This window comes from Saccostrea echinata, unplaced genomic scaffold (assembly GCF_033153115.1).
Source record: "Saccostrea echinata isolate AGI-Se365-2 ecotype Australia unplaced genomic scaffold, CSIRO_AGI_Sech_v1 ptg000010l, whole genome shotgun sequence".
Lineage (NCBI taxonomy): Eukaryota > Metazoa > Mollusca > Bivalvia > Ostreida > Ostreidae > Saccostrea > Saccostrea echinata.
In genome coordinates this window covers 8456756-8484050 of record NW_026889759.1, presented here as the reverse complement: position 1 = coordinate 8484050, position 27295 = coordinate 8456756, and the positions used below count along the sequence as shown (strand labels likewise).

The 27295-nt window shown below is 32.9% G+C and overlaps 1 protein-coding gene across 1 annotated transcript; it reads left to right on the top strand.

Moving 5' to 3' along the window:
- The first annotated feature begins 560 nt into the window (after nt 1-560).
- Nucleotides 561-27092, top strand: LOC133184305 (bifunctional apoptosis regulator-like). The gene is made up of 7 exons (XM_061319320.1): nt 561-822; nt 3849-4044; nt 6895-7051; nt 13817-13965; nt 20980-21138; nt 26049-26245; nt 26674-27092. The coding sequence occupies exons 1-7, from the start codon at nt 563-565 to the stop codon at nt 26840-26842; spliced, it is 1287 nt and encodes a 428-aa protein (XP_061175304.1). The 5' UTR covers nt 561-562; the 3' UTR covers nt 26843-27092.
- The last annotated feature ends 203 nt before the right edge of the window (nt 27093-27295 follow it).

Here is a 27295-nt window from a genome sequence, read left to right as displayed (position 1 = left end):
CATAAACTGATAAATAGGCTTATGATTAAAAAGGATAAGACGTCTCTATCCGCCTTAGTAATCGTGCTACTGAAATGCAGTATTGTGGGTTTCTTTAGCGGGTGTAAAAAAGACGACGTTGCCCCCCCCCCAAAAAAAAAAAAATGATGTTCATCTTTTAGATAAGTTTCCAATATGGTTCAATACGATTTACGCAAGAGTGTGAGTAAGACAACAGTTGAGAAATATATCCTTAATGTTTAACAACTGACTGATCAAAGTTATTTCATGTGTTTAGTACTTATACACAATGGTGGAAATTTAGCAGTTTAATTTTTAGTGGAATACTAACAAATCACTAAAATAATCCAAAGTTAGTGCCCCACTAAAAAAATTTGGAAGTTCAGATGATTTCTCCCCTTCTTTTTAGTACAAGAATTCTCTCATTTGAAGTGATGCATGTGAGAAATTACGATCTACAACAAACACATGATGATGCAAACTTAGCGATTTTTGAGTGTCATACTGTGTTTTTTAATATATCTTATAATAATCTTTTTGTTTTTTTTAATCCAGAAATATCATGGCTGATGATGATTCTGATGAATATCATTCAGATGATGCAGATAGATCAAATAATTACTTTCACCGTCAGGGGTCCTTGGAATCTGAGTTTATCTGTGGTTGCTGTTCGGACCTCCTTGTCCAGCCAACTACATTGACCTGTGGTCACAGCTTCTGTCGACTCTGCCTAGCACAGTGGTTCACTCAGTCCAGAAAGAGAACATGTCCCCTATGTCAGCAGCCATATGTAGGAAGTCCCAGTGTTAACATCACAATCAAGTAATTACCACTGCACTGCACATATACTTGTGCATGACAAGGGATTTTTTTCTCATTTACACATGTATATATTTTAAATATATCTAAATATAATTTCTTTTATGTATAGAAATATCATGGCAGATGACGATTCTGATGAATATCATTCATATCATACAGATAAATCGAATAATTAATTTCACTGTCATGGTTCAGGGGTGTGCAATTAGCATCGCCCGACGCCCGGGGCTACCATTTTTTGGGGTCGGGCTAGTAGTTTTCTGCACAGAGGTAGCCCCTTGGGCTAGTAAAAATTAAAGCTACCAATGTAATACCAGGGACCTATATATTAGTATATCCAAGGTCCCTGGTAATACATGAAAATCACTATTGGTATTTTCACTCATTTTTTGCTAATTAATTCTCAAGCAATGAAAACTTTTCGGCAGCATCCTCCTATTGCTCGTAAATCTCCATAATCATATCCATTTTGCAGTACTATCTGACATATTTACTTCAAAAAACGTTCGTTTTTATCTAATCCGAATTTCCTCTATTCCTCTGTTTATGGTATATACACATGCAGATATCTCATTAAATTATTTACGATCACTCAATCAACCGAAAGATAAGTGTTATGTGGTTTACATAAAATATATTTCCAGCGTATTTAATGATTTAAGATGAAAAAATGATTTTCATTTCATTTTAGATAAGATACTTTATTTGAATTCATTTTTATTTACTATAATAATTATTGATTTATACATGATTTAATTTTACTAGTGGGAATTAAACTTTGATTTTAAAAAGAATGACATTAAAACCCTGACTTTTTCAACAATAAACTATTTTCCTTTAATATTAGTTGTTACGCTCCCCCCCCCCCCCCCCTTACATTTGGGCTAGTAACTTTTACTTGGGGCTAGTAACTTTATTGCTGCCACTAGCCTGTGGGCTAGTGCTTAATCTTTTTAATTGCACACCCCTGATGGTTACTAAAAATAGAAATTTCTATGAAATACTTTCAAAACGTTACTCGATCCTCCTACAGTTTTAGTCTGATTTCAATTAAACTAGGCACACAAGTAGACTACACTAAGGTATATAAATTTGTGTATCAGTTTTTGATTTCAATGAACAGTGTTGCCATGGTTACTAAAAAATAGAAATTTCTATGAAATACTTTCAAATGCTACTCCTCCTACAGATTTGGTCTGATATCAATATAACTTGGCACAGAAGTAGACTACGTACTCTGAGATACATAATTCTGATACATAATTCTGTATATCGTTGTTTGATTTCAATGATTGCTGTTGCCATGGTTATTAAAAAAACAAATTTCTGTGAAATATACTTTCAAAACACTTCTCTTCCTACAGTTTGGTCTGATTTTAATATAACTTGGCTTGCAAGTAGACTACACTGAGATGTACATAATTGTCTTTATTGTTTTTTTTTATTTTTTGTATTTTAATGAATGATGTTGCCATGGTTAATAAAATTGAAATTTCTGTAAATTCTTTTAAAAGGCTACTCCTCCTACAGTTTTATTCTGATTGCAATAAATCTTGCCACAAAAAGAGACTTAACCAAGGATCAGTATTCTATTTATTGCTGTTGCAAAGTTTCAAGTTCAAGTGCAACTTTTCTTTTGTTATAAGTTCAAACCAGTAGAGATACAGTCTCATCAGAGACTTCTGGTTCTGTATAAATTATGATGTTTTGGAACAAAAATTATAAGTTGTCTTTCTTTGTTTCTCTTTAAAAACCTAATATGCAGTTACAGGTCTGGGATACCCTTATAAATGATACTTTAAGAATGTACGATTTCAGGTAACACCCCATTCTATTGTATACAGGGTTATATATATTCGGCCTGTATTATTTTCACCCTTTCACATTTAACAATGCCTTTTATATGCACTAGGAATGGCAGTGGAATACAGAATTGCCAACTGGTTAACCTTAGCATATTTCGACCCATTTATCACTGTTTATACCAGTTAATATTATCAAATTACACATTTTTTGACATATTGATATAACTTCTTACTTCTTTAAGTCATCCCTAGAAGTCATTCATATATATATATAAACTAATAATAATAATAAAAAAACCTAGAAAAGACAATTGTGATATTCTGTTCATGTTTAATCAGAACCTAAATGAATTTTGTTTCAGTTTCAGTAAGCAAGAAAAAAAAACCCAAAGCAATTAAGCCATGAAACAAGCCTGTGTTATCAGAGACATAAATAATTTTGTTACGAGTTCATTCTGTGTTGTCACCATCATCAAAACTATCAATTCATGTACAATTTTATCTTTAAATATTGCAGAGGATAGAAAGGGTACAACACACATTGAAAGCAGTTACAAAGATGTACAGTACTCAGTATATTGCTTTAATTTTGAAAACCATTCATGTAATTTAAGAAATGCTAGATAAGCCAGACAATGTCATGATGAGTAACTTACACTTCAATTTATCCAAACAATCTCAGTATATGGTAGTTTTTCTTTCTTTAATTGAATCTGAAGTAAATCTGTGATCTGATATCCACATTTTTTTTTTTATGAAATCGGTCTGACTAGAGTCAAGGAGTAACCAGTTAATCGATTACCATTAACATATATATAAACAAGAAACTTAAGTTAAATTATGTATATTTCCAAATCATATTAAATATATCCTGAAAGCATATTTACTTGAGAAGGAAAGAACACAATACTCTATCTGTCAAAAAAAGTTGTTATTAACGTGCTTCATTAATTTAAGTCCCAAATTTACTTTGTGCAATTTAGTTAAAATTGTTGTGAGAAAACTAAATGTGAACCACTTAAAATTTAAAACATAGATTTGTCTCAACTTGAATAGGATACAAAAAAAAAGGAAAATGTACATGTACTTTTGCAAAGTTTAAAAGACAGTATCCATTTGGACATGTGTTGGAACTGGAATTTAATTGTCACAGTTAAGATCTTTCTTTTATTTATTCACCAAATCTTTTCTTTCTGTTGTATACTTTTTTATTTGTTGTAGAAATCTTATTGAAAAGTCCTATTCACACAAATTAAGAGAGAGGGAAGTTGAGGTGTACACTCTAGACAATGAAAATTTGATAAAGTCTTTCGAAGAGAACAGACAAGCAGCACCTCGACGCATTGTTCAAGGGAATAATAATGTGCAAATTCGAGATTTTTGCTCAGGAATATTGGTTATGGGTGGAGTGATATTGGTGAGTACTGCTCCATATATATGTTTCTAAAAGAATATGTACTATGTACTGTATGTACATTTTTCCTACGTGGAATTTATTTACGCTATTTACTTGGTAAAAAATTTTCTGCAGAAATTTGTTACAGTGTACTTAAAGTGCATTTAAGAGATATGAAGGCATTCCAGTTATTAAGAAATTTGCATAATTTTCTACATGCGGATTGAAATGAAATTGTGGTTTCATGGTAATATGACCCCATGGAAAAAAACTATAACACAGTATGTTAACTCGATTATTTATGACAGCGTACAAGTGCCATTTCAATTTTGTAGCTTTACGATTAAGAAAATTGATTGGTACGATTTTTTAAATTGTTCAAATGATTTAGAAATTTGTATGTATCATTTAGAAATTCGTTAATACCATTTAGAAATTCGTTTGAATGATTTTTAAAATTGTTTGAATGATTTTTTAAATTGTTTGAAGGATTTTTTAAATTGTTTGAATGCTTTTTAAATCCTTTGAATGATATAGAAATTCATTTGTACGATTTAGAATATCGTTTGTATGATTTAGAAAATTGTTTGTAGGAAACAACTCTCCTTTTTACAAAAAAAAATGATTTTGATACATTATTGTGTGACAGTTTAACTGTACTGTAGTAAAGAGTCGGGGGAGGGGGCAAACGGTCTTTCAATGAAATTTCCACACTAAATCAAGAGAAAAAGAATATACTAAGAAATAGTGAGGACCTTTATTCAATGATAATGACATTTTAGATAAATCTGAATAAAATATTGTTTTAAAGGATTGATTATTATACCCCCCATAAATGAAGTTAGGGGGGTATATAGGAATCACCTTGTCCGTCCGTCCGTCTGTCTGTCTGTCTGTGCAAATGTGTCCGGTCCATATCTTTCTTACGGAGGAATCTCCTACTTCACACAAAGAATGTTCATGACCTGAAGGTGTGTCATGACCTTGACCCAAGGTCATTTGGGCAAGTTCAAGGTCACTGAAAGAAAAAGTTCATAATTCGTGTCCGGTCCATATCTTTCTTATGGATAAACTTGGTGAGTTCCCATTTTACACAAAGATTGCTTATGACCTGAGGGTGTGTCATGACCTTGACCCAAGGTCATATGGGCAGTTCAAGGTCACTGAAAGAAAAAGTTTATAATTCGTGTCTGGTCCTTATCTTCTTATGGATAAACTTGATGAGTTCCCATTTTACACAAAGATTGTTCATGACCTGAGGATGTGTCTTGACTTTGACCCAGGGTCATTTGGGCAAGAACAAGGTCACTGAAAGAAAAAGTTCATAATTCGTGTCCAGTCCATATCTTTCTTATGGATAAACTTAGTGAGTTCCCATTTTAAACAAAGATTGCTTATGACCTTAGGGTGTGTCATGACCTTGAACCAAGGTCATTTGGGCAAGTTCAAGGTCACTGAAAGAAAAAGTTCATAATTTGTGTTGAGTCCATATCTTTCTTATGGATAAACTTGATGAGTTTCCACTTTACACAAAGATTGCTTATGATCTCAGGGTGTCATGATCTTGACCTATAGTCACTGTAGAAAAAATGGATAAATAATGCATCCATACTTTCTAACAGAGAAATACTTGAAAAATTGTTATTTATCATGTTTATTTTTTCAATGTAATTAGTGGTGTTCCAATCATCGATAAAATCGAAAATCAGTCGATTGCTGGCATTATCTAAGCGCTCGATTACAAAATTTTTATTCCAAGTAATCGGGTTTTTTATTTTATTTAAAAAGCATAATAGTTTTTAAGCCGAATATTCCAAATTCCAGCTGCGACTTGTCTATTAACTTATTTGTGTATCCTAATGGCGCAGATGAACGACATTGTATTCATACCCAGTTAACAATGCTCATTTCCAGGTATGGAAATACTTTGGATTCTACAAAATGAACGAAGAACCAGCTGGACTAGATAGAACGTTCTATCGCTAAAATGATATTGTCTAAAAGACTAGGGTTTGTCCCGAGACACAGTTAGATTATTCTAACTACAGCTGGACCACCACAGAAAGTAGTTATTAACCCATTCTTACCATTTCATAAACTAAATTGACAGACTTTGTAAATGTCCGATTTTAATTGATAATTAGTTAGTTACAGTAGTCCGATCATCGATTATAAAATTCTTACCGATTCCCATCACTAAATGTAATAAAAAATGTTATTATAAGTATTACATGTATTTGATGTTTTATTTGGCTGCGCCTTAGTTTCATTCATTAAAAAAAAATTAAGGAGCAATAACCAGTAAATTTTCACTCTAAATGTTTAAACAAATTGTGAACACATCTTAGATCCATCAAATACTAGTATTAGTGACTTGGCACCTTCTCTGAAAGCCCTGCGGGGGGTATTTGTCCCTTTAGGACAGTTCTAGTTAATCATGTTGATAAACAAATAATTTTTAAAAAATGGTCCAAACGTCTTTATAAATCATTAAAATAATTTAAAAATTCATACAAACTAAATTGTAAATCATTCAAATGATTTTCTAAATCTTGCAAAGGATTTAATTTATTTTTTCTGCAAAATTGAAATGGCACTTATAGGCCATCGTAATTATTAGATTCGTAATTATTAGATTAGAAATAAATTAAATCAAAATGTTCTAGATTTTTAAAGATACAAAATATTTACAATCATTATAATAAACATAATATTTTGTTTAATATAAAGTATTCAGCATTGATAAAGGTCATACTGAGAGAGAAATTTTATACATTAATTCTTTCTATAATCTATATAATTTTTCTATTAATTCTAACATTACCACAGTTTATAAGATTCACATTTCTATAAATACATTAACCTTTACAGCTTGTCTACCTCGTGATGTACTGGAAAAGTGTAGGCTCTGACCTGCTCATTCACAAACCCCCAGCTCGATGGGGTACAGAGGATGTTGTGCAATGGTTATCTGACCTTGGGTCATGGACAGAAGGTTATCGGGAAACAGCTAGACTTAATGGAATAGGTAGATATTTATGATGAATGTCAAACTTGAAATATAAATGCCATCTTGATTTATACTTTTTTTTCGATATGAATATATCATATTTTAATTGATAACTTCTATCAGGGAACATAAAAATATATTTCTGTGGAGATATTTTAAGAATATTGTCCCCTTTTAAATGGGCTGCTGGCAAGCTATCACAATGCGGGAGATTTTGTTTTAAATAATCATTGCTCTCATTCTGCTGTATTTTGTCAATGATTGAATCCAGACCCACCCGACAAATATGGCAGGTCACTTTATTGTCTTCCAAAGAACAGAAGAGAACATAGTATTGAAAAATGTACATGAAAAATTGAACTTTGCTTGCTGGATATTATTTTACAATGAAGTAGTTCATTATCACTTTTTTGTGTTTTATACGCCATTTTTTAAATATGTATGCTTTTGTGGGTATTGATTGGTCTTGGTGGATATTTGCTATTGTGTTTGCCCTTTTAGAGTTATTTTCAATTATGTTTTTTTTAAGTGGTAAGCTGGTGGTTTTAACCAATATAACTTTTCTTATGGAAAAAAATATCTCTTTTTGCTAAGTCTTATTATACATCACTGAAGGCTGTGCTGTGACCTTCACGTTATCAAATTAAAGTCTAGCAGGCATGCATGTATATAACTGAGAAATGTTTTAAGGGAGAAACTTCAGACACCTCTTAGGTCTAAAGAGTTTTTCCAAAATATTCAAATTTACAAAGGTCCCAAGTACATATTGTCTTAATCTTAGGAAAGCTTCAGACATAGTCTTTATTTTTGCAAGGCTCATTATTATAACTGTATCTTAGAAGATCTTGGTTTTAATTCTACTTGTGGAAATCCAACTTTTACTTGCAGTTCACTATCTAAAGATAAAATTCTTCAAAATCACATTTCAGTATTTGCATGTAAAACTTTTAACATTCCAGACAACCAAGATGAGTTTGATCTACCCTTAACCTATATTGGATTCCTAAACTTCATAAAAATCCTTACAAACAGAGATACATTGCAGAATCAAGCTATACTCCTTACAAAAATATCAACTGCTGTTAACGAGGTTCGCTCCTGAGCTTTTGAGCAGATTCTTATCTTAACCTATATTTAAAAAATTCTGCATAATGTTTTAATTCTTACAATAAATTTGGATTCTACAATGCCAATTTAACTATATTCAGTTAAAACTCCATGATTAAATTCCATACTAAAAGCATTAAGTGAGGAACTATATTTTGTGGCGGAAGGTTTTTTAGAAGAAAATGATCATTTTTTCTCTTTCGAAGAATTAAAAGTATGTTAAGTTTGGATTCCTATTTTTACATGTAGTCTGCACACATAGTTCTTTTGTGCAGTGGACTGTTTTATACTGGTCCTAAATTATCTATTAAAAAAACTGTCATGAATTCTATCATCATATTTGATAAATATAGCAAATATATTGTGGAAATGAAGAAAAAAATAGCCCTAATTTAAGCTTAAAATTAGCACTATTTTAGTAATATCTAAAAATTAACATCACAGACCCCCACTTTTAATTTTCTTTTCTGAATATATACGATACTTTTAATCATTCTTCTTAAATTCAGTAAATTGTCATTACTTTCAAATGATTTTTTTTGCTTGTTAAATTTTAATACCAGAAAAATGAAAATGTTTGAGTGCAAAAAGGTCAAATAATTGAACATGCGGAGTAATTCAAAAATTTCTTCGTTGTTACAAATTTTAATGTGTCTATTTAAGATGAAATAAGACTGTGTTTGTTCACCATAATTTATTTGAACAAAAAATATTGAAGGAAAAACTTTAAAAATTGATTTATGTGTAAGACATATTTACAGTGCAAAAAGGTCAAACTAAATGCTCTGTAGCGCCAAAAGAAGCGCATTGACCCCCATTTTTTGTTTTGATTTTTAATAAAGCTATGTGTATAAATTCTAAAAATATACTTGATAAAAAATTCTCATTACTTTTGATGGCAGGATCCAACCTCCTTAAGGAGAAACTTAATTTAGACATACTATTCTACAGAATATTCTAGAAGTGGTGTAAATCTTTGGTGGATTCTCAAAAACTCCAAAGAACTTTTAGAAAATTTGAAGTCGCCAAATTTTTCAAAAGTCATTAACATCAAAATGTATGACTTTTCAACACTTTATACAACCATTACTTACAATAAATTAAAAACTAGACTTTTTGATATCATAGATAACTGCTTCTTCAATAAAAATGTCGGAAATTTTCCTATCTTATGATCGGTCATCAACAAAATTACTTTGTAAAAAACTTGCCTGATTCTGCACACAAGTACACTGAAGTTGATATTAAAAGGATGCTGGAGTTCCTCATTGACAACATTTATGTAGTCTTCGTAGACCAGGCGCCCGTTTTACAAAAGAACTTACGACTACGACCAACATTTAATTCTGCTTGTAACATTTTAATTTACGTTATATATTTAAAAAAAAAATCAGTAAAATATTTTTATGCTAGCAATTTTAAAAAGAATCATTATTTTTGAAGAATTTTAATATCAATTTAATTTTTTGGTCTTAGTCGTAAGTTCATTTGTAAAACGGGTCCCTGGTCTTCCAACTAACTGTTGGAATACTAGTGGGCACTAATTGTGCTCCTTTATAAGCCAACCTGTTTTTAGCCGGGCTCCATAGCGTAAGCTATGGCCCAGCTTTCGGGATCGCCGATCTGCATGGAGAAATACACCGGATGGTAACCCAACAACCGCCAACATAAACATTACCTGTCTCTACCATTACGCTTTTCAAATTAGATCAGTTCCCATTAACTCCTGATGATGACGCTTGGTTAAACTTTTCAAATTTTCAAATATCAGAAACATTTTCTCACATTAGACAAGCTTTTAAAGAAAGTTAATACCTGTGTGAGAGTGAACGTAACCTCTGCTGCCATATGTACACACAGGCCACGTGCGACACACAATCAAAATATTTTTAGCCTGATAAGACAACCTGTATTTATAGAATGATGGAAAACTTCACAGCCTTGCCATGCGTGCATAGTATATGCGCACTTGCATCTGACCTTGTAACTAGGTGGATGTGGCGATATTTACCTTATTAAATTAAAGCTAAAACAAGAATAAAAGGAAAAATAACCACAGATGACAATAGTATTGCGAACTGCAAATAAAAAATATCAAACAAAATAATCTGGAGAATGTTGTTCCAGTTAAATCAGATGTGGGTAATGTAATGCGATATCCTGACACTGAGGTTATACATTGTTATACAGAGATGATGATGATTTTAGAAAATGCTTTTCCTGTGTTTAAAAAAAAACTCTTTAAAGCATTTAGTTATTTATTGCAAAATAATATTTCTGAACTTATGTAGCAGTTATTTCATGTATGCTTCATCTAAAATGGTACTGCTCTATAAATAAGCCCGGCTCTCTGTACTCCTGAGTACTTTGATTAAATTTCTATGAAGCAGAATTTATTCAAAAACTTCAGAGAAGAAGAAAATACTTGCTGTAGCCTTCAACTAGACATTTAGATACATTGATGATGTATTATCAATTAGCAATAGTTACTTTCATTCATGTGTCAATTTGATATATCCCAGTGAACTTTAAATAAAAGACACCACAGAGTCTGCCACATCTGTTTCATATTTGGATGTTTTACTGACTATAGACGATAAGGGCCAACTAACAACTATTTCGTGTGACAAACGAGATGACTACAACTTTTCCTTTGTCAACTTTCCTTATTTATGTAGTAATATCCTGCTATCACCTATGGTGTTTACATCTTCCAACTTATTCAATACTCAATAGCATGCTCTGAGTCATTTTTAAACCAAGGCAGGCTACTGACAGATAAGTTGATGTTACAGGAATTTCAACAACTGCATTTAAAGTCAGCAATATATTGACCTTGTTAGCAAAAATAACTTATCATAGGGTAGTATTTTGGCTGACTTGTTTCATACCAATTGTTAGGCCTTTGTTTTCATACTGATTTTGACTACAGAATGTTCCATATACCTGATCAAGACATAGGGCTCACAGCGGTGTGACTGGTCAACAGTGGATGCTTAGTCCTCCTAGGCACCTGATCCTACCTCTGGAATTTCCAGGGGTCCATGTTTTACATGTATGTCCTCTTCACAGAGTTGTATTGTTTATAGATTATTTGAGACCTTTAAGCATAGTCAATGGAATTGGCGGGGGTCAATGAGTTACAGAATAATGAGTAAACAAAAATAACTTCAATGAGATTTCACATTACATGTATTAATATGTTTGTAATTTTTAGCTCACCTCAACGAAGTTGGGGGAGCTTATGTAATACCCTCTGCGTTGGTGTGGGCATGTCAGGTTAAAGTATTTGGAGCAGATTTCTTTTCAAGTACCTCTATGTCCTATATCAATCAGAGGTGCATGGAGGATGCCTCTAGTGTGTTTCATTGTACCAGTCAAGGTTTAAGATGCTGCAATTTCAGCTAAAGAATGACCAGGTTAATGTTTTTGGAGCAGGTTAGAGTTTTTGGAGCAGGTGAAAGTTTTTGGAGCTGATCTCATTTCCAAGTAACTATAAGTCCTATGTTGACCAAACTTGCATGGATGATATGTCTAAGGATGCACACTACTGAACTTGCTTTGGATGCTGGATCTGACCTACATTTTCCGGATGAGTGACCAAGTTAAAGTTTTTGGAGCAGTTCTCATTTCCAAGTAACTGTAAGTCCTATGTTGACCAAACTTGCATGGATGATACATGTACATGTACATCTAAGGATGCACACTACTGGACTTGCTTCAGATGCTGGATCTGACCTACATTTTCCAGATGAGTGACCAGGTGAACGATTTTGGAGCAGGTCTCATTTCGGAGTAACTATAAGCCCTTTATTGACCAAACTTGCATGGATGATACATCTAAGGATGCACACTACTGGACTTGCTTCAGATGCTGGATCTGACCTACATTTTCTGGATGAGTGACCAGGTGAAAGTTTTTGGAGCAGATCTCATTTCCAAGTAACAATAAGTCCTATGTTGTCCAAACTTGCATGGATGATACATCTAAGGATGCACACTACTGAACTTGCTTCGGATGCTGGATCTGACCTACATTTTTCGGATGAGTGACCAAGTTAAAGTTTCTGGAGCAGATCTCATTTCCAAGTAACTGTAAGTCCTATGTTGACCAAATTTGCATGAATTATACATCTAAGGATGCACACTACTAGACTTGCTTCAGATGATGGATCTGACCTACATTTTCCAGATTAGCGACCAGGTGAACGTTTTTGGAGCATGTCTCATTTCGGAGTAACTATAAGCCCTTTATTGACCAAACTTGCATGGATGATACATCTAAGGATGCACACTACTGGACTTGCTTCGGATGCTGGATCTGATCTACATTTTCTGGATGAGTGACCAGGTGAAAGTTTTTGGAGCAGATCTCATTTCTAAGTAAATGTAAGTCCTATGTTGATCAAACTTGCAAGGATTATATATCTTAGGATGCACACTACTGGACTTGCTTCGGATGCTGGATCTGACCTACATTTTCGGGATGAGTGACCAGTTTAAAGTTTTTTGATAAGTTCATTCCCAAGTAACTGCAATCCCTACCAGACCAAAATTACTTAAATGTTGCATCTAGGGATGCACACTACTAGATTATTAGCTTAGTGTGGGACTTTGCCTTACATAAAGACAACATTCGTCGAGGTGAGCTCTGTAATCTCTGATTACCTATGTTTGATATATCATATTTGCTATTCTTGACCTCTTAATGAAGCTGTATATATAATCAGAAAATAATCAAGCTTTATTGACAAATTAATTAATTTGTGTATATATAATCAGAAAATAATCAAGCTTTATTGACAAATTAATTAATTTGTCATCAAGATATTAGCTTATTCTTCTTTAAAGTCGGCATTGAAAAGATAATTTCATGGGTAGACATTTCCTGGAGACACAGGCAGCATTGTGACATTCTGTCAGAAATTAATTTCATTACTGAACAATAATTGAATTCTGAGCCTCTTTCATATCCCTCATCTCTTAAAGTGGCTTAAGTTGTTTTCTTACTAAATGAAGAAAGACATAAAGCAGCTTCAATCTTTCATGGAACTATTTCTTTCACTATCAGCAGACAGGTGAATAAATCCTTAGACCTTGTCAATCTCTTTATTGGTGTTAAGATGGATTGGGTTGCTGCTTAAGATATGTATACTATAATGTTACAATAATTGCTTAAGAAGTGTACTCACTCATATAGTACATTTGACCTTTCCCCATAAACCATAGTAGATGATTGCAATCACTTGGAGTCTTATCTACACAACATGGGGTCCTCTCAAATAGATGCTTTAGTGATACTGTTGTTTTATTAAAGTTTCTCAAATTAGTTTTAAGATCCAGAGTTTAGTTAAAGGCTGCCAAAATTATATCAATATTGCTTATGTTTATCTAATAATGATAACCATCAATCCAAAGTGGTTGGATGTGTACTAAGTAATACATGTATTTCCTGTTGATAAACACTTGGTTAAGTATATCAAATGCTGCAATGTTTATACCTGTTTAATATTTCATCTCTTCTAAATGGCCTGCCAGCAAGTATCATACACTTAATTATTTTTTCATAGGGCAAAGAGCATACATATGGAGGACCAAAAACAAACAATGTTTGATTGCTACAGGTAAATGAATCTTGTTAAATTGATTAATATTATGAAACTTTTCCTTTTTTAGATGGAAGACTTCTGCTAGCTGTAGACCATGCAAGCCTGCAGTCAAGTTTGAATGTAACCAATGATCTACATATTAAAGCCATTTCCACTGCAATTCAGCAGTTGAAGGATTTTAATATGAAGCTGCCTGCTTCTCTTTGGGAGTACAAGGTGGAATTTATTCTTTTAAAGATTTTCAAATTAGATAGTATTTATAGTTTAAAAGTGTCATCCATTGCAAATTAATTGATATTTTTTAATCAGAAGTTCTAGCTGATATCATGGATACAAGTCTTTACTTATAAAGTATGATTAAAAAAGCAATCTTTCAAGAAAATAAATAAATCTGATTCATGGTGTAAAATGTAATACTTATCTGTTATATTAGGTGTCCTTCCAATTTCCTTTAATAATTTTATTGTACAACATAAGCAAAGGTAGTCAATGACATCTCAAAATGTTTTAAAATAACTGGCAGATGCAATTTGCATATATTCTGTACATGTATACAGTTTTCTAATATACTGTTTGTAGATAAATAAGAAATTGAGTCAATGATTTCAGTAGGAAATCTTGGATAAATGTGCATGCAAAATACTTGACAGAAAGTAGAAAATAAATATTGTAAACACATGTAGAAGATACATTCTATTTTGGCACTATTGTTGGAAACTTTAAATTATTGTCAGTCATAGAAAAAAAAAACTCGATTATAATAATTTCAATGTTTTCAAACAAATTTCTATGTTATAAAAGCTATAATTTTCATGACTAAAGGATAGATAATTTTTTTGAAATAATGACAAAAATCGAAATCTGAATTTATTAATTTAAAGACAGAGAAAGTGTCTGTGGTATTGAATTACAATTATTAGAGGAAAATAAAGTACAAGTTGAATCATTTTGCATTGAGAAAGCAACCACTGGTTGTTAATCAAAATGAAATTTCAAGCACTTTTTTCATAAAATAATTGAATCAAACCAGGAAAACAAGAGGCCCATGGACCACAACACTCACGGACACCTGAGTCAATATGTCCCTGCTGTTCTTCATAGCAGATTTTTTTCTATTATATATTCCTGTGTAAAACATTGATCCCCCTTATGGCCCCAGGGGTCATGATTTGAACAAACTTGAATCTACACTACCTAAGGATGCTTCCATATCAATATAACTAATCATGGCTTTGCTGTACTTGAAAAGAAGATTTTTAAAGATTTTTTCATATATATTCCTATGTAAAACTTTGATCCCCCATTGTGGTCCCACCCTACCCCTGGGGGTCATGATTTAGAGAAAAAAATGAGTCTACAATACCTGAGGATGCTTCCATATCTGTAAGACTAATCATGGCTTTTGCTGTTCTTGAGAAAAAATCTTAAAACTACATATTCCTAAGCAAAAGTTTGATCTTCCAATGTAGCCCCACCCAACCCCAGGGGTCATGATCTGAACAAAAATGAATCTACAGTACTTAGGATGCTTCCTTATCAAAATGACCAATCATGGCTTTGCTGCTTTTGAGAAGAAGACTTTTGAAGATTTTTTTCCTATATATTCCTATGTAAAACTTTGTTCCCCAATTGTGGCCTCACCCAACCCCGGGGTCATGATTTGAACAAACTTGAATCTGCACTACCTGAGGATGATTCCACATCAATATGACTAATCATGGCATTGCTGTTCTTCAGAAGCAAATTTTTGAGGATTTGTTCCTATATATTCTTACGTAAAACTTGATCCCCCATTGTGGGCTCCACCCAACCCCAGGGGTCATGATTTGAACAAGCTTGAATCTACACTATCTTAGGAAGCTTACATATCAATATGACTAATCTTTGCTGTTCTTGAGAAGATTTTTGAAGATTTTTTCCTATATTTTTCCTGTGTAAGACTTTTATCTGCCATTATGGCCACACCTTACCCCAGGGGTCATGATTTGATCAAATTTGAATCTATACTATGTAAAGAAGGTTTCACATAAGTTTCAATTTTTTTTGCCCAATGGTTCTTGAGAAGAAGATTTTTAAGATACCACCAAATTTTCACTAATTCTTATTTACATGTATCTCCCCTTGAAAGAGTATGTGGCCCTTCATTTGAACAAACTGGAATCCCCTTCACCCAAGGATGATTTGCGACATGTTTGATTGAAATTTATCCAGTGGTTCTTGAGAAGTTGAAAATGTGAAAAGTTTACAGATGTACAGACAGACCAACAACAGACAAAATGTGATCAGAAAAGCTCACTTGAGCTTTCAGCTCAGGTGAGCTAAAAAGTGTTTTGATATAAGTTTTTCCTGTCTGATGCTAAAAAAACAAATTAAGATTATAGTTCAACCCAGAATATTGACCTCAATGACTGAATGGTACATTTTTTATGTTTTCATTTTGATGATATGATTTGTTGATTATTCTCTGTTATGTAATGTGGAAATTTAGATACCACATGAGCTGTAAAGTTGCAGCTTCACTATGGGTGGTGCTCTCAGAGAGATTGTAAATCTCTTATAATGCATGTTTTTCAGAAGCTAATATCAACAACCCATTTAAGCAAATGCTGAATCCAAAACAAGTTTTTGTATCTCTCTTTCATTTCCCTTAACTTTTAAGTGTACCAACATCACCATATCAAAGTTGATAATTTTTTATCCTTTATCAATTATGATGTTTTTAATCTTTTTCAATGCACAAGTCTTCTGTCTATGGTGTTACCAATCAAGTTGCTTTTTTGTAAATTGTAAATAATTAAAAATATTTTTCATAAAGTTTTTTTTTTTTACCTTTGTTGGTTTAATTAAGGAGTGTTTTTAGCTCTACTGGTCAGAGACCAGAAGAGCTTATGCGATAGTAAGGTGTCCGTCATCCGTCGTCCGTCTGTCTGTAAACAATTTTTCAAAACGCTACTCCTCCTACAGTTTTGGTCTGATTTCAACATATCTTGGCACATAAGTAGACACACTAAGATACATAATTTAGTGCATAGGTTTATGATTTCGATGAACAGTGTTGCCATGGTTACTGAAAATAGAAATTTCTATAAAATTCCTTCAAAACACTACTCCTCCTACAGTTTTTGTCTGATTTCAATATAACTTGGCACAGAAGAATACTACACTAAGATACATAATTAAGTGCATCGGTTTTTGATTTTGATGAATGGTGTTGCCACTGTTGCTAAAAATAGAAATATCTGTGAAATTCCTTTAAAACGCAATTCCTCCTTCAGTTCTAGTCTGATTTTAATATAACTTGGCACACAGGTAGACTACACTAAGATACATAATTTGATGATTTGGTTTTTGATTTTGAAGAATGGTTCAGCCATGGTTACTAAAAATAGAAATTTCTGTAAAATTCCTTAAAAACATTACTCCTGCTACAGTTTTCGTCTGATTTCAATCTAATTTGGCACACAATTAGACTGCACTATGTTACATAATAGTGTTTATTGGTGTTTGATTTCAGTGAATGTTGTTGGCATGGTTACTTAAAATAGAAATTTCTGTGAAATACTTTCAAAATGCTACTCCTCCTACAGTTTTTGTTTGATTTCAATATAACTTGGCACACAAGTAGACTACATTAAGATACATAAATCTATTTATTGTTGCAGGTTCCAAAGTTTCAAATCGAAGTGCTACTTTTCCTTTGTTATACGTACAGACCAGTAGAGCTTCAGTCTCATCAGAGACTTCTGGTTAAGTTTTGTGTGAGTCATTAGTTGTAAATCACACAGACTTGTCACATAGGCATATTTTTCATGAAGCACTAGCCTATATGCAGGTCTTTGTGATTTACACACCAATTAATCACACTAAACTTTAAAAAAAATCCCTTTTATTAGGTCACCTGAGTCACCCAGGTGACCTATTGCTATCCGTTCTCGTCCGTCGTCGTGCGTCGTGTGTTAACATTTGAACATTTTTAACTTCTTCTCTGAAACCGCTAAACCAATTTCAACCAAATTTGGCATATAGCATCTATGGGTGAAGGGGAACAAAAGTTGTGAATTTCATGGTCCCTGCCCCCCTGGGACCTGAGGGGTGGGGCTAAAACCACCAAAAATAATGCAATCTTTAAAAATCTTATTTTTTACTCCTGGACATCAAGCAGTCAAACTGTTGGCATCATTGTAATAAGCATTTAGCCCTCTACCAAAATTGTGAAATTCATGGCCCCAGGGTCAGGGGTTCTGGCCCCAGGGTGGGGCTATATAGATCATATAGTGAAAGTGCATTATTTCTTTGAAAATCTTCTTCTCTGCTCCTGGGTATTAAATAAAGTAACTAAGTACGTAGTTATGAAGAGCAAGAGTGCCTCTTCCAAAATTGTGAAATTCATAGCCCCAGGGTCAGGGGTTCTGGTGTTAGGGTGGGGCTCTATTGATTATATAGTGAAAATGCATTTATTCTTTGAAAATCTTCTTCTCTGCTCCTGGGTATTAAATAAAGTAACTAAGTACATAGTAATGAAGAGCAAGAGTGCCTTTTCCAAAATTATGAAATTCATGGCCCCAGGGTCAGGGGTTCTGGTGTTAGGGCGGGGCTCTATTGATTATATAGTGAAAATGCATTAATTCTTTGAAAATCTTCTTCTCTGCTCCTGGGTATTAAATAAAGTAACTAAGTACGTAGTTATGATGAACAAAAGTACCTTTTCAAAAATTGTGAATTTCATGGCCCCAGGATCAGGGGTTCTGGTGTTAGGGCGGGGCTCTATTGATTATATAGTGAAAATGCACTAATTCTTTGAAAATCTTCTCCCCTCCTTGATATTTAATAAAGTAACTAAGTACGTAGTTATGATGAGCAAGAGTACCTCTTCCAAAATTGTGAATTTCATTACCCCTGGGTCAGGGGTTCTGGTGTTAGGGCGGGGCTCTATTGATTATATAGTGAAAATGCATTAATTCTTTGAAAATCTTCTCCTCTGCTCCTGGGTATTATTTAAACAAACTAAGTGCATGGTTATGATGCATAAAGATGCCTTTTCAAAAATTGTGAATTTCATTACCCCAGGGTCAGGGGTTCTGGTATTAGGGCAGGGCTCTATTGATTATATAGTGAAAATGCATTGATTCTTAAATCTTCTTCTCTGCTACTGGGTATTATTTAAACAAACTAAGTGCATGGTTATGATGCATAAGGATGTCTTTTCAAAAATTATGAATTTCATGGCCCCAGGGTCAGGGGTACTGGTGTTAGGATGGGGCTCTATTGATTATATAGTGAAAATGCATTGATTCTTTGAAAATCTTCTTCTCTGCTCCTGGGTATTATTTAAACAAACTAAGTGCATGATAATGATAGGCAAGGATGCCTCTTCCAAAATTTTCAAATATATGGCCTCAGTTTTTGTTGTTCTTGAGGAGGGGGGGGGGCTCTATTGATTATATAGTGAAAAAGCATTAATTCTATTAATTAATCATTTATTAATCCTATCTGCTCCTTAGTGTTGAGCTGATAAATAAATTGATTAGCTATGATGAAAATGGGAGCTTCGAACAGAATTTTTAAATCATGGTCCTAGGGTCAGGGGTTCTGGCTTAACGAGGGGGGGGGGGGCTTTTAATAATATAGTGGAAAAGTGTTAATTCTTTGAAGTCCATAGTTATGATGCTGAGGGTAACTCTTCCAAATTTGTAAATTTCTTGACCCTTGCTCTTGGGTTCTGGTGTTAGGGTAAGGCTTTGTTGAATATGTAGTGAAAATGCATTGTACCTGTGAAATTCTTCTCTGCTTCTGGGCAAACTGAGTAAAAGTTTAAATGATATAAGTAAGCGTATTTCTACCAGATTTTTGAACATCTGGACCATTTGACTAAGCATTCTGGTCCTGGGCAGGGCTCTATTAATTTGTATTCTACTGAGAGAAGTTATTCCCCTCTTCCATTCACCTTTGATAATTAATCACTGTAAATAATGTATTTGAAAGGTTAATAGAATAAGATAATTATGCAAGAATGTTTATTGTATAATTCAAAAAGTACTTTCTTAGTTTTAATAATCAGGTAGACCTGTAAGTAATAGATAAATAATAGATCAATGCTAGGGGTCTTAATATGGGTTTAAAAATATTACAGAAGTACTAATAGTTTGTTAATAGTCTGCATGGTGATAGTGTTAAGTGGGGGACAGATTAGAACTTAATTTATGAGTTGATACTGAATACTAGACTAATTATTTTGTTGATCCTGATCTTCCTACTTCTCTTGCTTTAGGCAACAAAGCTTCATCTATCAGTGTATTTAACTTCTAAATTGTTGTATTATACTCAGGTGACCATTAAGGCCCCTGGGCCTCTTGTTTACATTTTACCTGTTTATTAGCACTAAAAATATACTCAACATTTAAATTTCTCACTGCCCTATATCCTTATATTTTTATTAACATCTCTGTAGCCTCATTGTGACATCAGTTTAGTGCGAGTTTTTCTTTGTATATTTCTGTGCATGAGTATACATGAAAATGGCATTCAAATCAATGTCATGGTTGGTTAAAGGCAGAGATTTTTTTCCAGGTGGTAAATTCCAGGTGAGGGAGGGGCTTATTTTGTACAGGTGTGAATGCCTTGAGGGCTAGCAGTCTACCTGTGGTCGTTTGTATCCCATTCCCTATACACAGTAGAGTACACAAGAAGTCAAACTTTACCTGTGTTGGGATTTTGAGATAATTTTGAATTAGAAATAAAAGTTGTAAATAAAGTTTAATCTCAATAACTTTTATTAATTTGTAATTGAATCTGTGTCAAAGCACTTCCACCCATTAAAAATATTTTTATTTTAAGTATTTGTTGAGCTTTGAAAAAAAAGTTATACCTAACTTTGATATATATATTACCATAAAGGATATCATAATTATTTCAAATACTAAAGGTATGTGTTTATTATCAAGCTAAAAATTCCATAGTAATACAGCTTCTCTGTTGTTATACCATGTGTGTAAATATCAAAGGATCAAAAGTTAATTTGAAGGTCACCCTGAGTGCCAAAGAAGGTGTACAGGGTATACACAGGGACTAGTAAGTAAATGTCAATCAAGTTCTAGCAACCAATGATGTACCTTAATGCACTTGATTGACAGGGGTACATACACCAGGTATTTTTGAAGGAGGTGCTTAAAATCTCTGGCTTTAAGTAGGAAAACAGAGCAAATGTAAATATTTTCATGTAAATTTTGACAGGCTCTGAATCCTGGTCGCTCTCTCTTCCTTGTGTATGGGATCAAAGACTTTCCAAGGACCACAATGCTCTACATCTATCTGTTTGAATACGATGAAATATTTTTGCCATTCCTTCATTCTACATTCCCAGAGAATACGGATATACCCATCATTCACATGGTAAGCTAAATTATGATTCTCAGATTCAAGCCTCTGTGGCATGTGCAAAATACATGGAGGATTCCTTATCTGTGACAAACATTGATTCTTGCAGTTTAAAGAGTCTTAATTAATACCTGAAAGTCAAATAAAGTTCTGATTGAAGAATGAAGAGAACTCATATCTATTCTCACAAAGTATATTTTCTGTGGAGTATAAGCCACAATTGCAATTTCTTATTGTCCTTTTAATTAACTTGAATTAACAATTGCTGCATGAGGACAGGTCTAACTAGATCTCTGTATCCAGTTGAAATAAGTAGGTCAAGGTTTGTTTTTTATTTGATTTTAATTTTAGCCTATTTTAATATATATTTTATGTAGATGCTTTCTTAAGAAGTGCAGATGAGAACAAAGAAGCTTGCATTTTTTAAACCCAGGAGTGTGCATACATTATAAATTCAATGTAAATAAATATGTGATGAATTCTTTCTTTGGAATGTGCAATAGAATTTTTGTACACACATATAGATACAAGAAAGTAACCCTTTAGTTCTGAAAAAATAGTCCATTTTCTTTTGTGTGTGTGTGACTGTCAAACAAAAGTCACAGAATATCCATATTTTCTCATTAATCAATTTTAAAAGAAACAGTTGTTTGATGTAGAAAAAACAAAATGCATGCTGGCCTATTCACCAAAATAGCATATATCATGCACTAGTTCCTGATTCTGAAAAAAGCAAGCTAGTTTTCTTTATATCTGTAGCATCAAGTGTCTGAATGGACTCTTTGCAGTAATTTTTTTTATTCTTCAACCATGAAAATCAAATTTGAAAACTCTCAAATTGTGGATAAATACCAGTATACAGTTTAGAGGAAATGAAAAGAGTCAGGATAGATCTGGTCTAGATATTCTCCAACCAAAATATTGAAGAAATATGTCACTTTCCCCTCAGAATCAATTGTAAATTGAAATTTACATTATTTTCTAGACTAACCAATAATGTCATCACTGACAGGAATGTTTAATGATTTCAGGTCTAAACATACTCCTCTCATATGGAATATAATTATAGATTTTTCCATCTTGTTTTTAATTTTGAGGTAGATTAAGGCTATTAATTATCAAAAACGTTGCAGCCCTTTGATGAAAAAACTCAGAACTTTTTTTTTATAAAGTTAGTCTAAGCATAGGTTTTGAACCAAGTGTGATTTCAGTTAAAAACTGTTTTTACTTAGTTTTTTGAGTGTTATTGATGTGTAGATCAGAATAAAATGAGAAAAAACATTCCTTAGATTTACATATTTAAAACCAACAAAAATACATCTGAATTACTTTTGAATTTTTTGCTGATTCATATTGTTCTTTATTAATGTTTCTGTCGCATCACTGTGGTGTTACTTTATCGCGATTTTTGCCTAGTACATTTCTATGCAAAAGTATACATGAAAATGATATTCAAATCCATTTCAGAGTTAGTTTAGGAATTTGTTGCATTCTAATATTCATGTCTTTTGCTGTGTAAATGAGTGGTCTAACAATGTAGGCTGGTAATTCTTATTGCACATTATTAAATTCTTTACATTATCTAATGATATTACATTGCATCACTTTAAATATTTTTGGGCTTTCTTGGTGTTTTTATTGCATTGGGTTGGTGTATGAATTTCTTCATCTTAAGATATGGAGATTAAATACCTGTTTTATTGCTATAAAAGGATTGATGTCTGAATAAAATTATTGAAAGTTGTTTAGTTTTAGTTTAAAAAGCATTGATGAATGCTTCAGTTATGAATCCCACTTTGAACTATTAATGGTATCTTAAAGCTAAGAACACTAAAGCAATAATATGCATCTTGCAAAAAAGTATACATTTTTATTAGCTGACCTGAGCCAAAGGCTCAAGTGAGATTTTCTGATTGAAGAGTGTCCAGTTTCCATCTGTCGTGTGTCGTCTTTCATATGTACACTTTTCAAATTTTCGACTTCTTCTCAATATCCATTGGACAACAACCTGCCACAAAACATCTTTCAGTGATGGGGATTTAAGTCTGTACACAGGAAGTGCCATGCCCTCTTTCAAGGGGATAATTAAGAATTTGTGAAAATTTGATGGCATCTTTGAAAAATCTTCTCAGGAAATACTGGGCCAGAAAAGATGAAATTTGTGCTTCATTACACACTGTGGATTCAAATTTGTTCAAGTCATGACCCCCAGGGGAAGGACTGGGCCATAACAGGGGATCAAAGTTTTACATAAGAATATATAGGAAATATCTTTAAAAATATTCTTCTCAAGAACATCAAAACCATTGTTAGCCATATTAATACTGAAGCATCCTTAGGTAGTGTAGATTGAAGTTTGTTCAAATCATGACCCCTGGGATTAGGATGGGGCAACAACAGTGATCAAAGTAGTACATAAGAATAAATAGGAAAGAGCTTTAAAAATCTTCTTCTCAAGAACAGCAAAGCCATGTTTAGTCAAATTTATATGAAAGCATCCTCAGTGTAGATTGAAGATTGTTCAAACCATGACCTTTTAGTGTAGGGTGGAGCCAAAAAAAACTGATCAAAGTTTTACATAAGAATATATAGGAAATATCTTTTAAAATATTCTTTTTAAGAACAGAAGCCCTGATCAGTCATATTTATATGGAATCATCCTCAGGTAGTGTAGATTGAAGTTTCTTTAAATCAAGACCCATTGGTGTAGGGGCAGAAATGGGGGATCAAAGTTTAACATAGGAATATATAGGAAAAGTCTTTAAAACTCTTTTCCCCAGGAACAGCAAAACCATAATTAGTCATATTTATATGGAAGCATCCTCAGGTAATGTAGATTCAAGTTTGTTCAAATCATGACTTCTACAGGTAGAGTGGAGCCATGAAAAGTGATCAAAGTTTTACATAATAATATGCATGTAATACATGTACATGTATGTAGGAAAAAGAATCCGCTGATGAAGAACAGAAGGGCCATAGATACTCAGGTAAAGGTTGTGGCCCCTGGACCTCTTGTTATAATGTAAATTACAAACATAACTTTAACAATTTTTAGATGGTTAGGCAGACTTGTTAATTATAGTTAGATAGAAATGAAACAAAAATACCTTTGTACAGTAAATGGTCTTCATAGACCAAAAGAGGCCAATGTGAGATGGAATGAGACGGGTTTACCAAAAGTGCTCAAGAATTATTGGTTTGTTTAGTTTACAAGATAATAGTTACAAATGTGGGCAGAAACAGGCAATTAAATAGATCTAGTTTAAGATTTATGAAGGAGTACTAGACTAATTATTTCTCTTGCTTTTGGGCAACATAGTTCATCTTTTACTTTGTTTTATTTTATGCTTTTATGGATCCTTTACAGTGTTATATTTAAAGTCAGGTGACCATTAAGGCCCTTGTACCTCTTGTCAAATTGCATTGTGGTCAAGGATGAGTATTATTTGTTTACCACTAGGTATTCAAGTATTTTCATAGAATTCCATTTCATTTCTAAGCCTGGAATGTTAATAAAAATTGATGTGCTGTAGTTTTTTTTATCTGCAGCACTTCTCAGTAATGAAATACATTTTCTGCAATTAATTGAAACATTCATCAGATGTGTAAAGTTTGACTTAATATAACCTTTGAGATATACATGTATTAAGCACGAAATTTCATAAGGGTTTATAAAAGCTTCCATGTTTGTCAATGGCTGTTTTTAGCTCTAATGGTGAAAGACCAGAAGAGTTGATGCGAAAGTAAGGTGTCTGTCGTCCGTCCGTCCGTCTGTCTGTCTGTAAACAATTTTTCAAAATGCTACTCCTCCTACAGTTTTTGTCTGATTTTAATATAACTTGGTACACAAATAGACTACACTAAGATACATAATTCTTTATATCGGTTTTTGATTTCAATGAACAGTGTTGCCATGGTTACTAAAAATAGAAATTTCTGTGAAATACTTTCAAATTGCCACTCCTCCTACAGTTTTGGTCTGATTTCAGTATAACTTGGCACACATGTAGAATACAATAAGATACGTAATTCTCTCAATCAGTTTTTGATTTCGGAGAACGGTGTTGCCATGGTTACTAAAAATAGAAATTTGTCTGAAATACTTTAAAAACGCTACTCCTCCTACAGTTTTAGTCTGATTTCAATATAACTTGGCACACAAGGAGATTACACTGAGATACATAATTCTGTGTATCCATTTTTATTATTTTTGGTGAAGTGTTGCCATGATTACAAAAAAATTGAAATTTCTTTGATATACTTTCTAAACAATACTTGTTGCCTGCATGGTGCAGTGGTAGAGCGTCTGTTATAGAGTCATTAGGATCAATTCCTTATTCCGCAGGCTCGAATCCCACTGTTGGACGTGGAGACCGGTCCTTTGGATGAGATTGTATAAACTGAGGTTCCATGTCACAGTAGGTGCTGGCATGAAAAAGATCCCTCACTGCTCAATGGCCCTGAGTGCCGAGCAAAGGTCAAAATTTGCAGCTCTCCACCGGCAAGTAGTGGCGTCTCCATATGAGTGAAAAACTTAAGGGACGTTAAACAACAAACAAACAAACAAAACATTACTTCGCCTACAGTTTGGTCTGATTTTAATATAAAGTGGCATGCAAGTAGACTACACTGAGATACAAAATTGTCTTTATTGTTTTGTTTTTTTTTATTTTGATGAATGATGTTGCCATAGTAACTAAAATCAAAATTTCTCTGAAATTCTTTTAAAAGGCTACTCCTTCTACAGTTTTAGTCTGATTGCAATTCATCTTGTAACAAAAAGAGAGTAAAACAAGGATTATTATTTATTTATTGCTGTTGCAAAGTTTCAAGTCCAAGTGCTGCTTTTCTCTTCCTTTGTTATAAGTTCAAACCAGTAGAGGAACATGCAGTCTTGACAGAGACTTCTGGGTTTTTTTTTTCAGTTTGATGATCCAAGTCGTAGACAAGAGATTGAGTTTTGGTCAACGTTTGCTGTCCTTCCATACTGGGTTATTACCAAATTTTGTTGGTCGTGGTTTGATGTACATTTCTGGATATCCATGCTAATGTTCTTCAATTGTGCTACTTTAACTTTTATTGAAGCTATAACTTTCAAAAAGTCATTCCCAATTCGAAAACAGTAAGTGTATACTTTATTTTATAATTGTATTGTGTATTTTTTCTTCAAGTTTTTTCCGTCATCTTATTTTCCTTATCGAAATTTTTTTTTAGTTTTGTTTGTAAAAAAAGTTCTTAAAATGATTCTCCTTTGATATTTGCAATTCCTTAAGGAAACGATATGAACGTTGAAGAAAATAGACGTTGACGAACCAAATGTATCCATCAACTATTGGTGATTTATCAGGCAGAGTTTAACGATAACAATATTCTGCAAAATTGCCAATGTTATATAACAACCGAATATTTTCAAATTTTCAAAATATCAGGACTTTGAAACAAGCACAAGCATTAATAAATATATTTCCTCTTGTCAGTATATGCATATTTTAGCTATTTTTAATGGATGGAATTTATGAAATAATTCGTTAACTTTTGATTTTGTTTCAGAAATTGTTTAGCCAGTCTTAAGAGTTACGGTAAAGGCTTACTGTCAATGGTATTCTTTGTTGTGATTTGGCCGGTCGTACCATCACTTGTCTGTGACTTTCTCTTCTATTCAGTTCTGTTTTTCACCCCTTACCACAACGTAGATAAAATACGAAAAGAACTGAGGTAGAAAAGTACAACCATAACGTTGCAGTTGACTACTTTTGAATCATTTTTTGAAGTACAGGACGATTCTATTTTTTGTTTAAATTTTCTCTGTTTATCTTTTTAACAACACGTCATACCATAATGGCCTTATATTCCTTCTTTTCTTGATTTGATGTTTCAAGAAGCTTTGTATGTAAATACTTTGGGATTTGCCTCTTTTATTTGTATCAAGACATATAAGACATAAAAATATTATTTAAAGGTATGGAATCCAATTTTATTTTACTCATATTTAAAATCCTTTTTTTTTATAACCTTGACTTTTAATGACATGGTTTAGGTGGTTTTGTTTTATTTATTTTTTTTATTTTTATTGATGTGGTATGTACCTGTATAACATTTTTTTTATATTAAGAGTGATATTTTTGAGATTTTTATGGAACTCTTGACTTCTCTCTGAAAAATAACAGGAGAT

Bases quoted from the DNA above. Each gene is read 5' to 3' on its own strand.
- LOC133184305 (XM_061319320.1), top strand. From the start codon at position 563: ATGGCTGATGATGATTCTGATGAATATCATTCAGATGATGCAGATAGA. The intron at 13,966-20,979 runs GTGGAATTTATT...AAATTTTGACAG, and splicing joins CTTCTCTTTGGGAGTACAAG to GCTCTGAATCCTGGTCGCTC. The intron at 21,139-26,048 runs GTAAGCTAAATT...TTTTTTTTTCAG, and splicing joins ATATACCCATCATTCACATG to TTTGATGATCCAAGTCGTAG.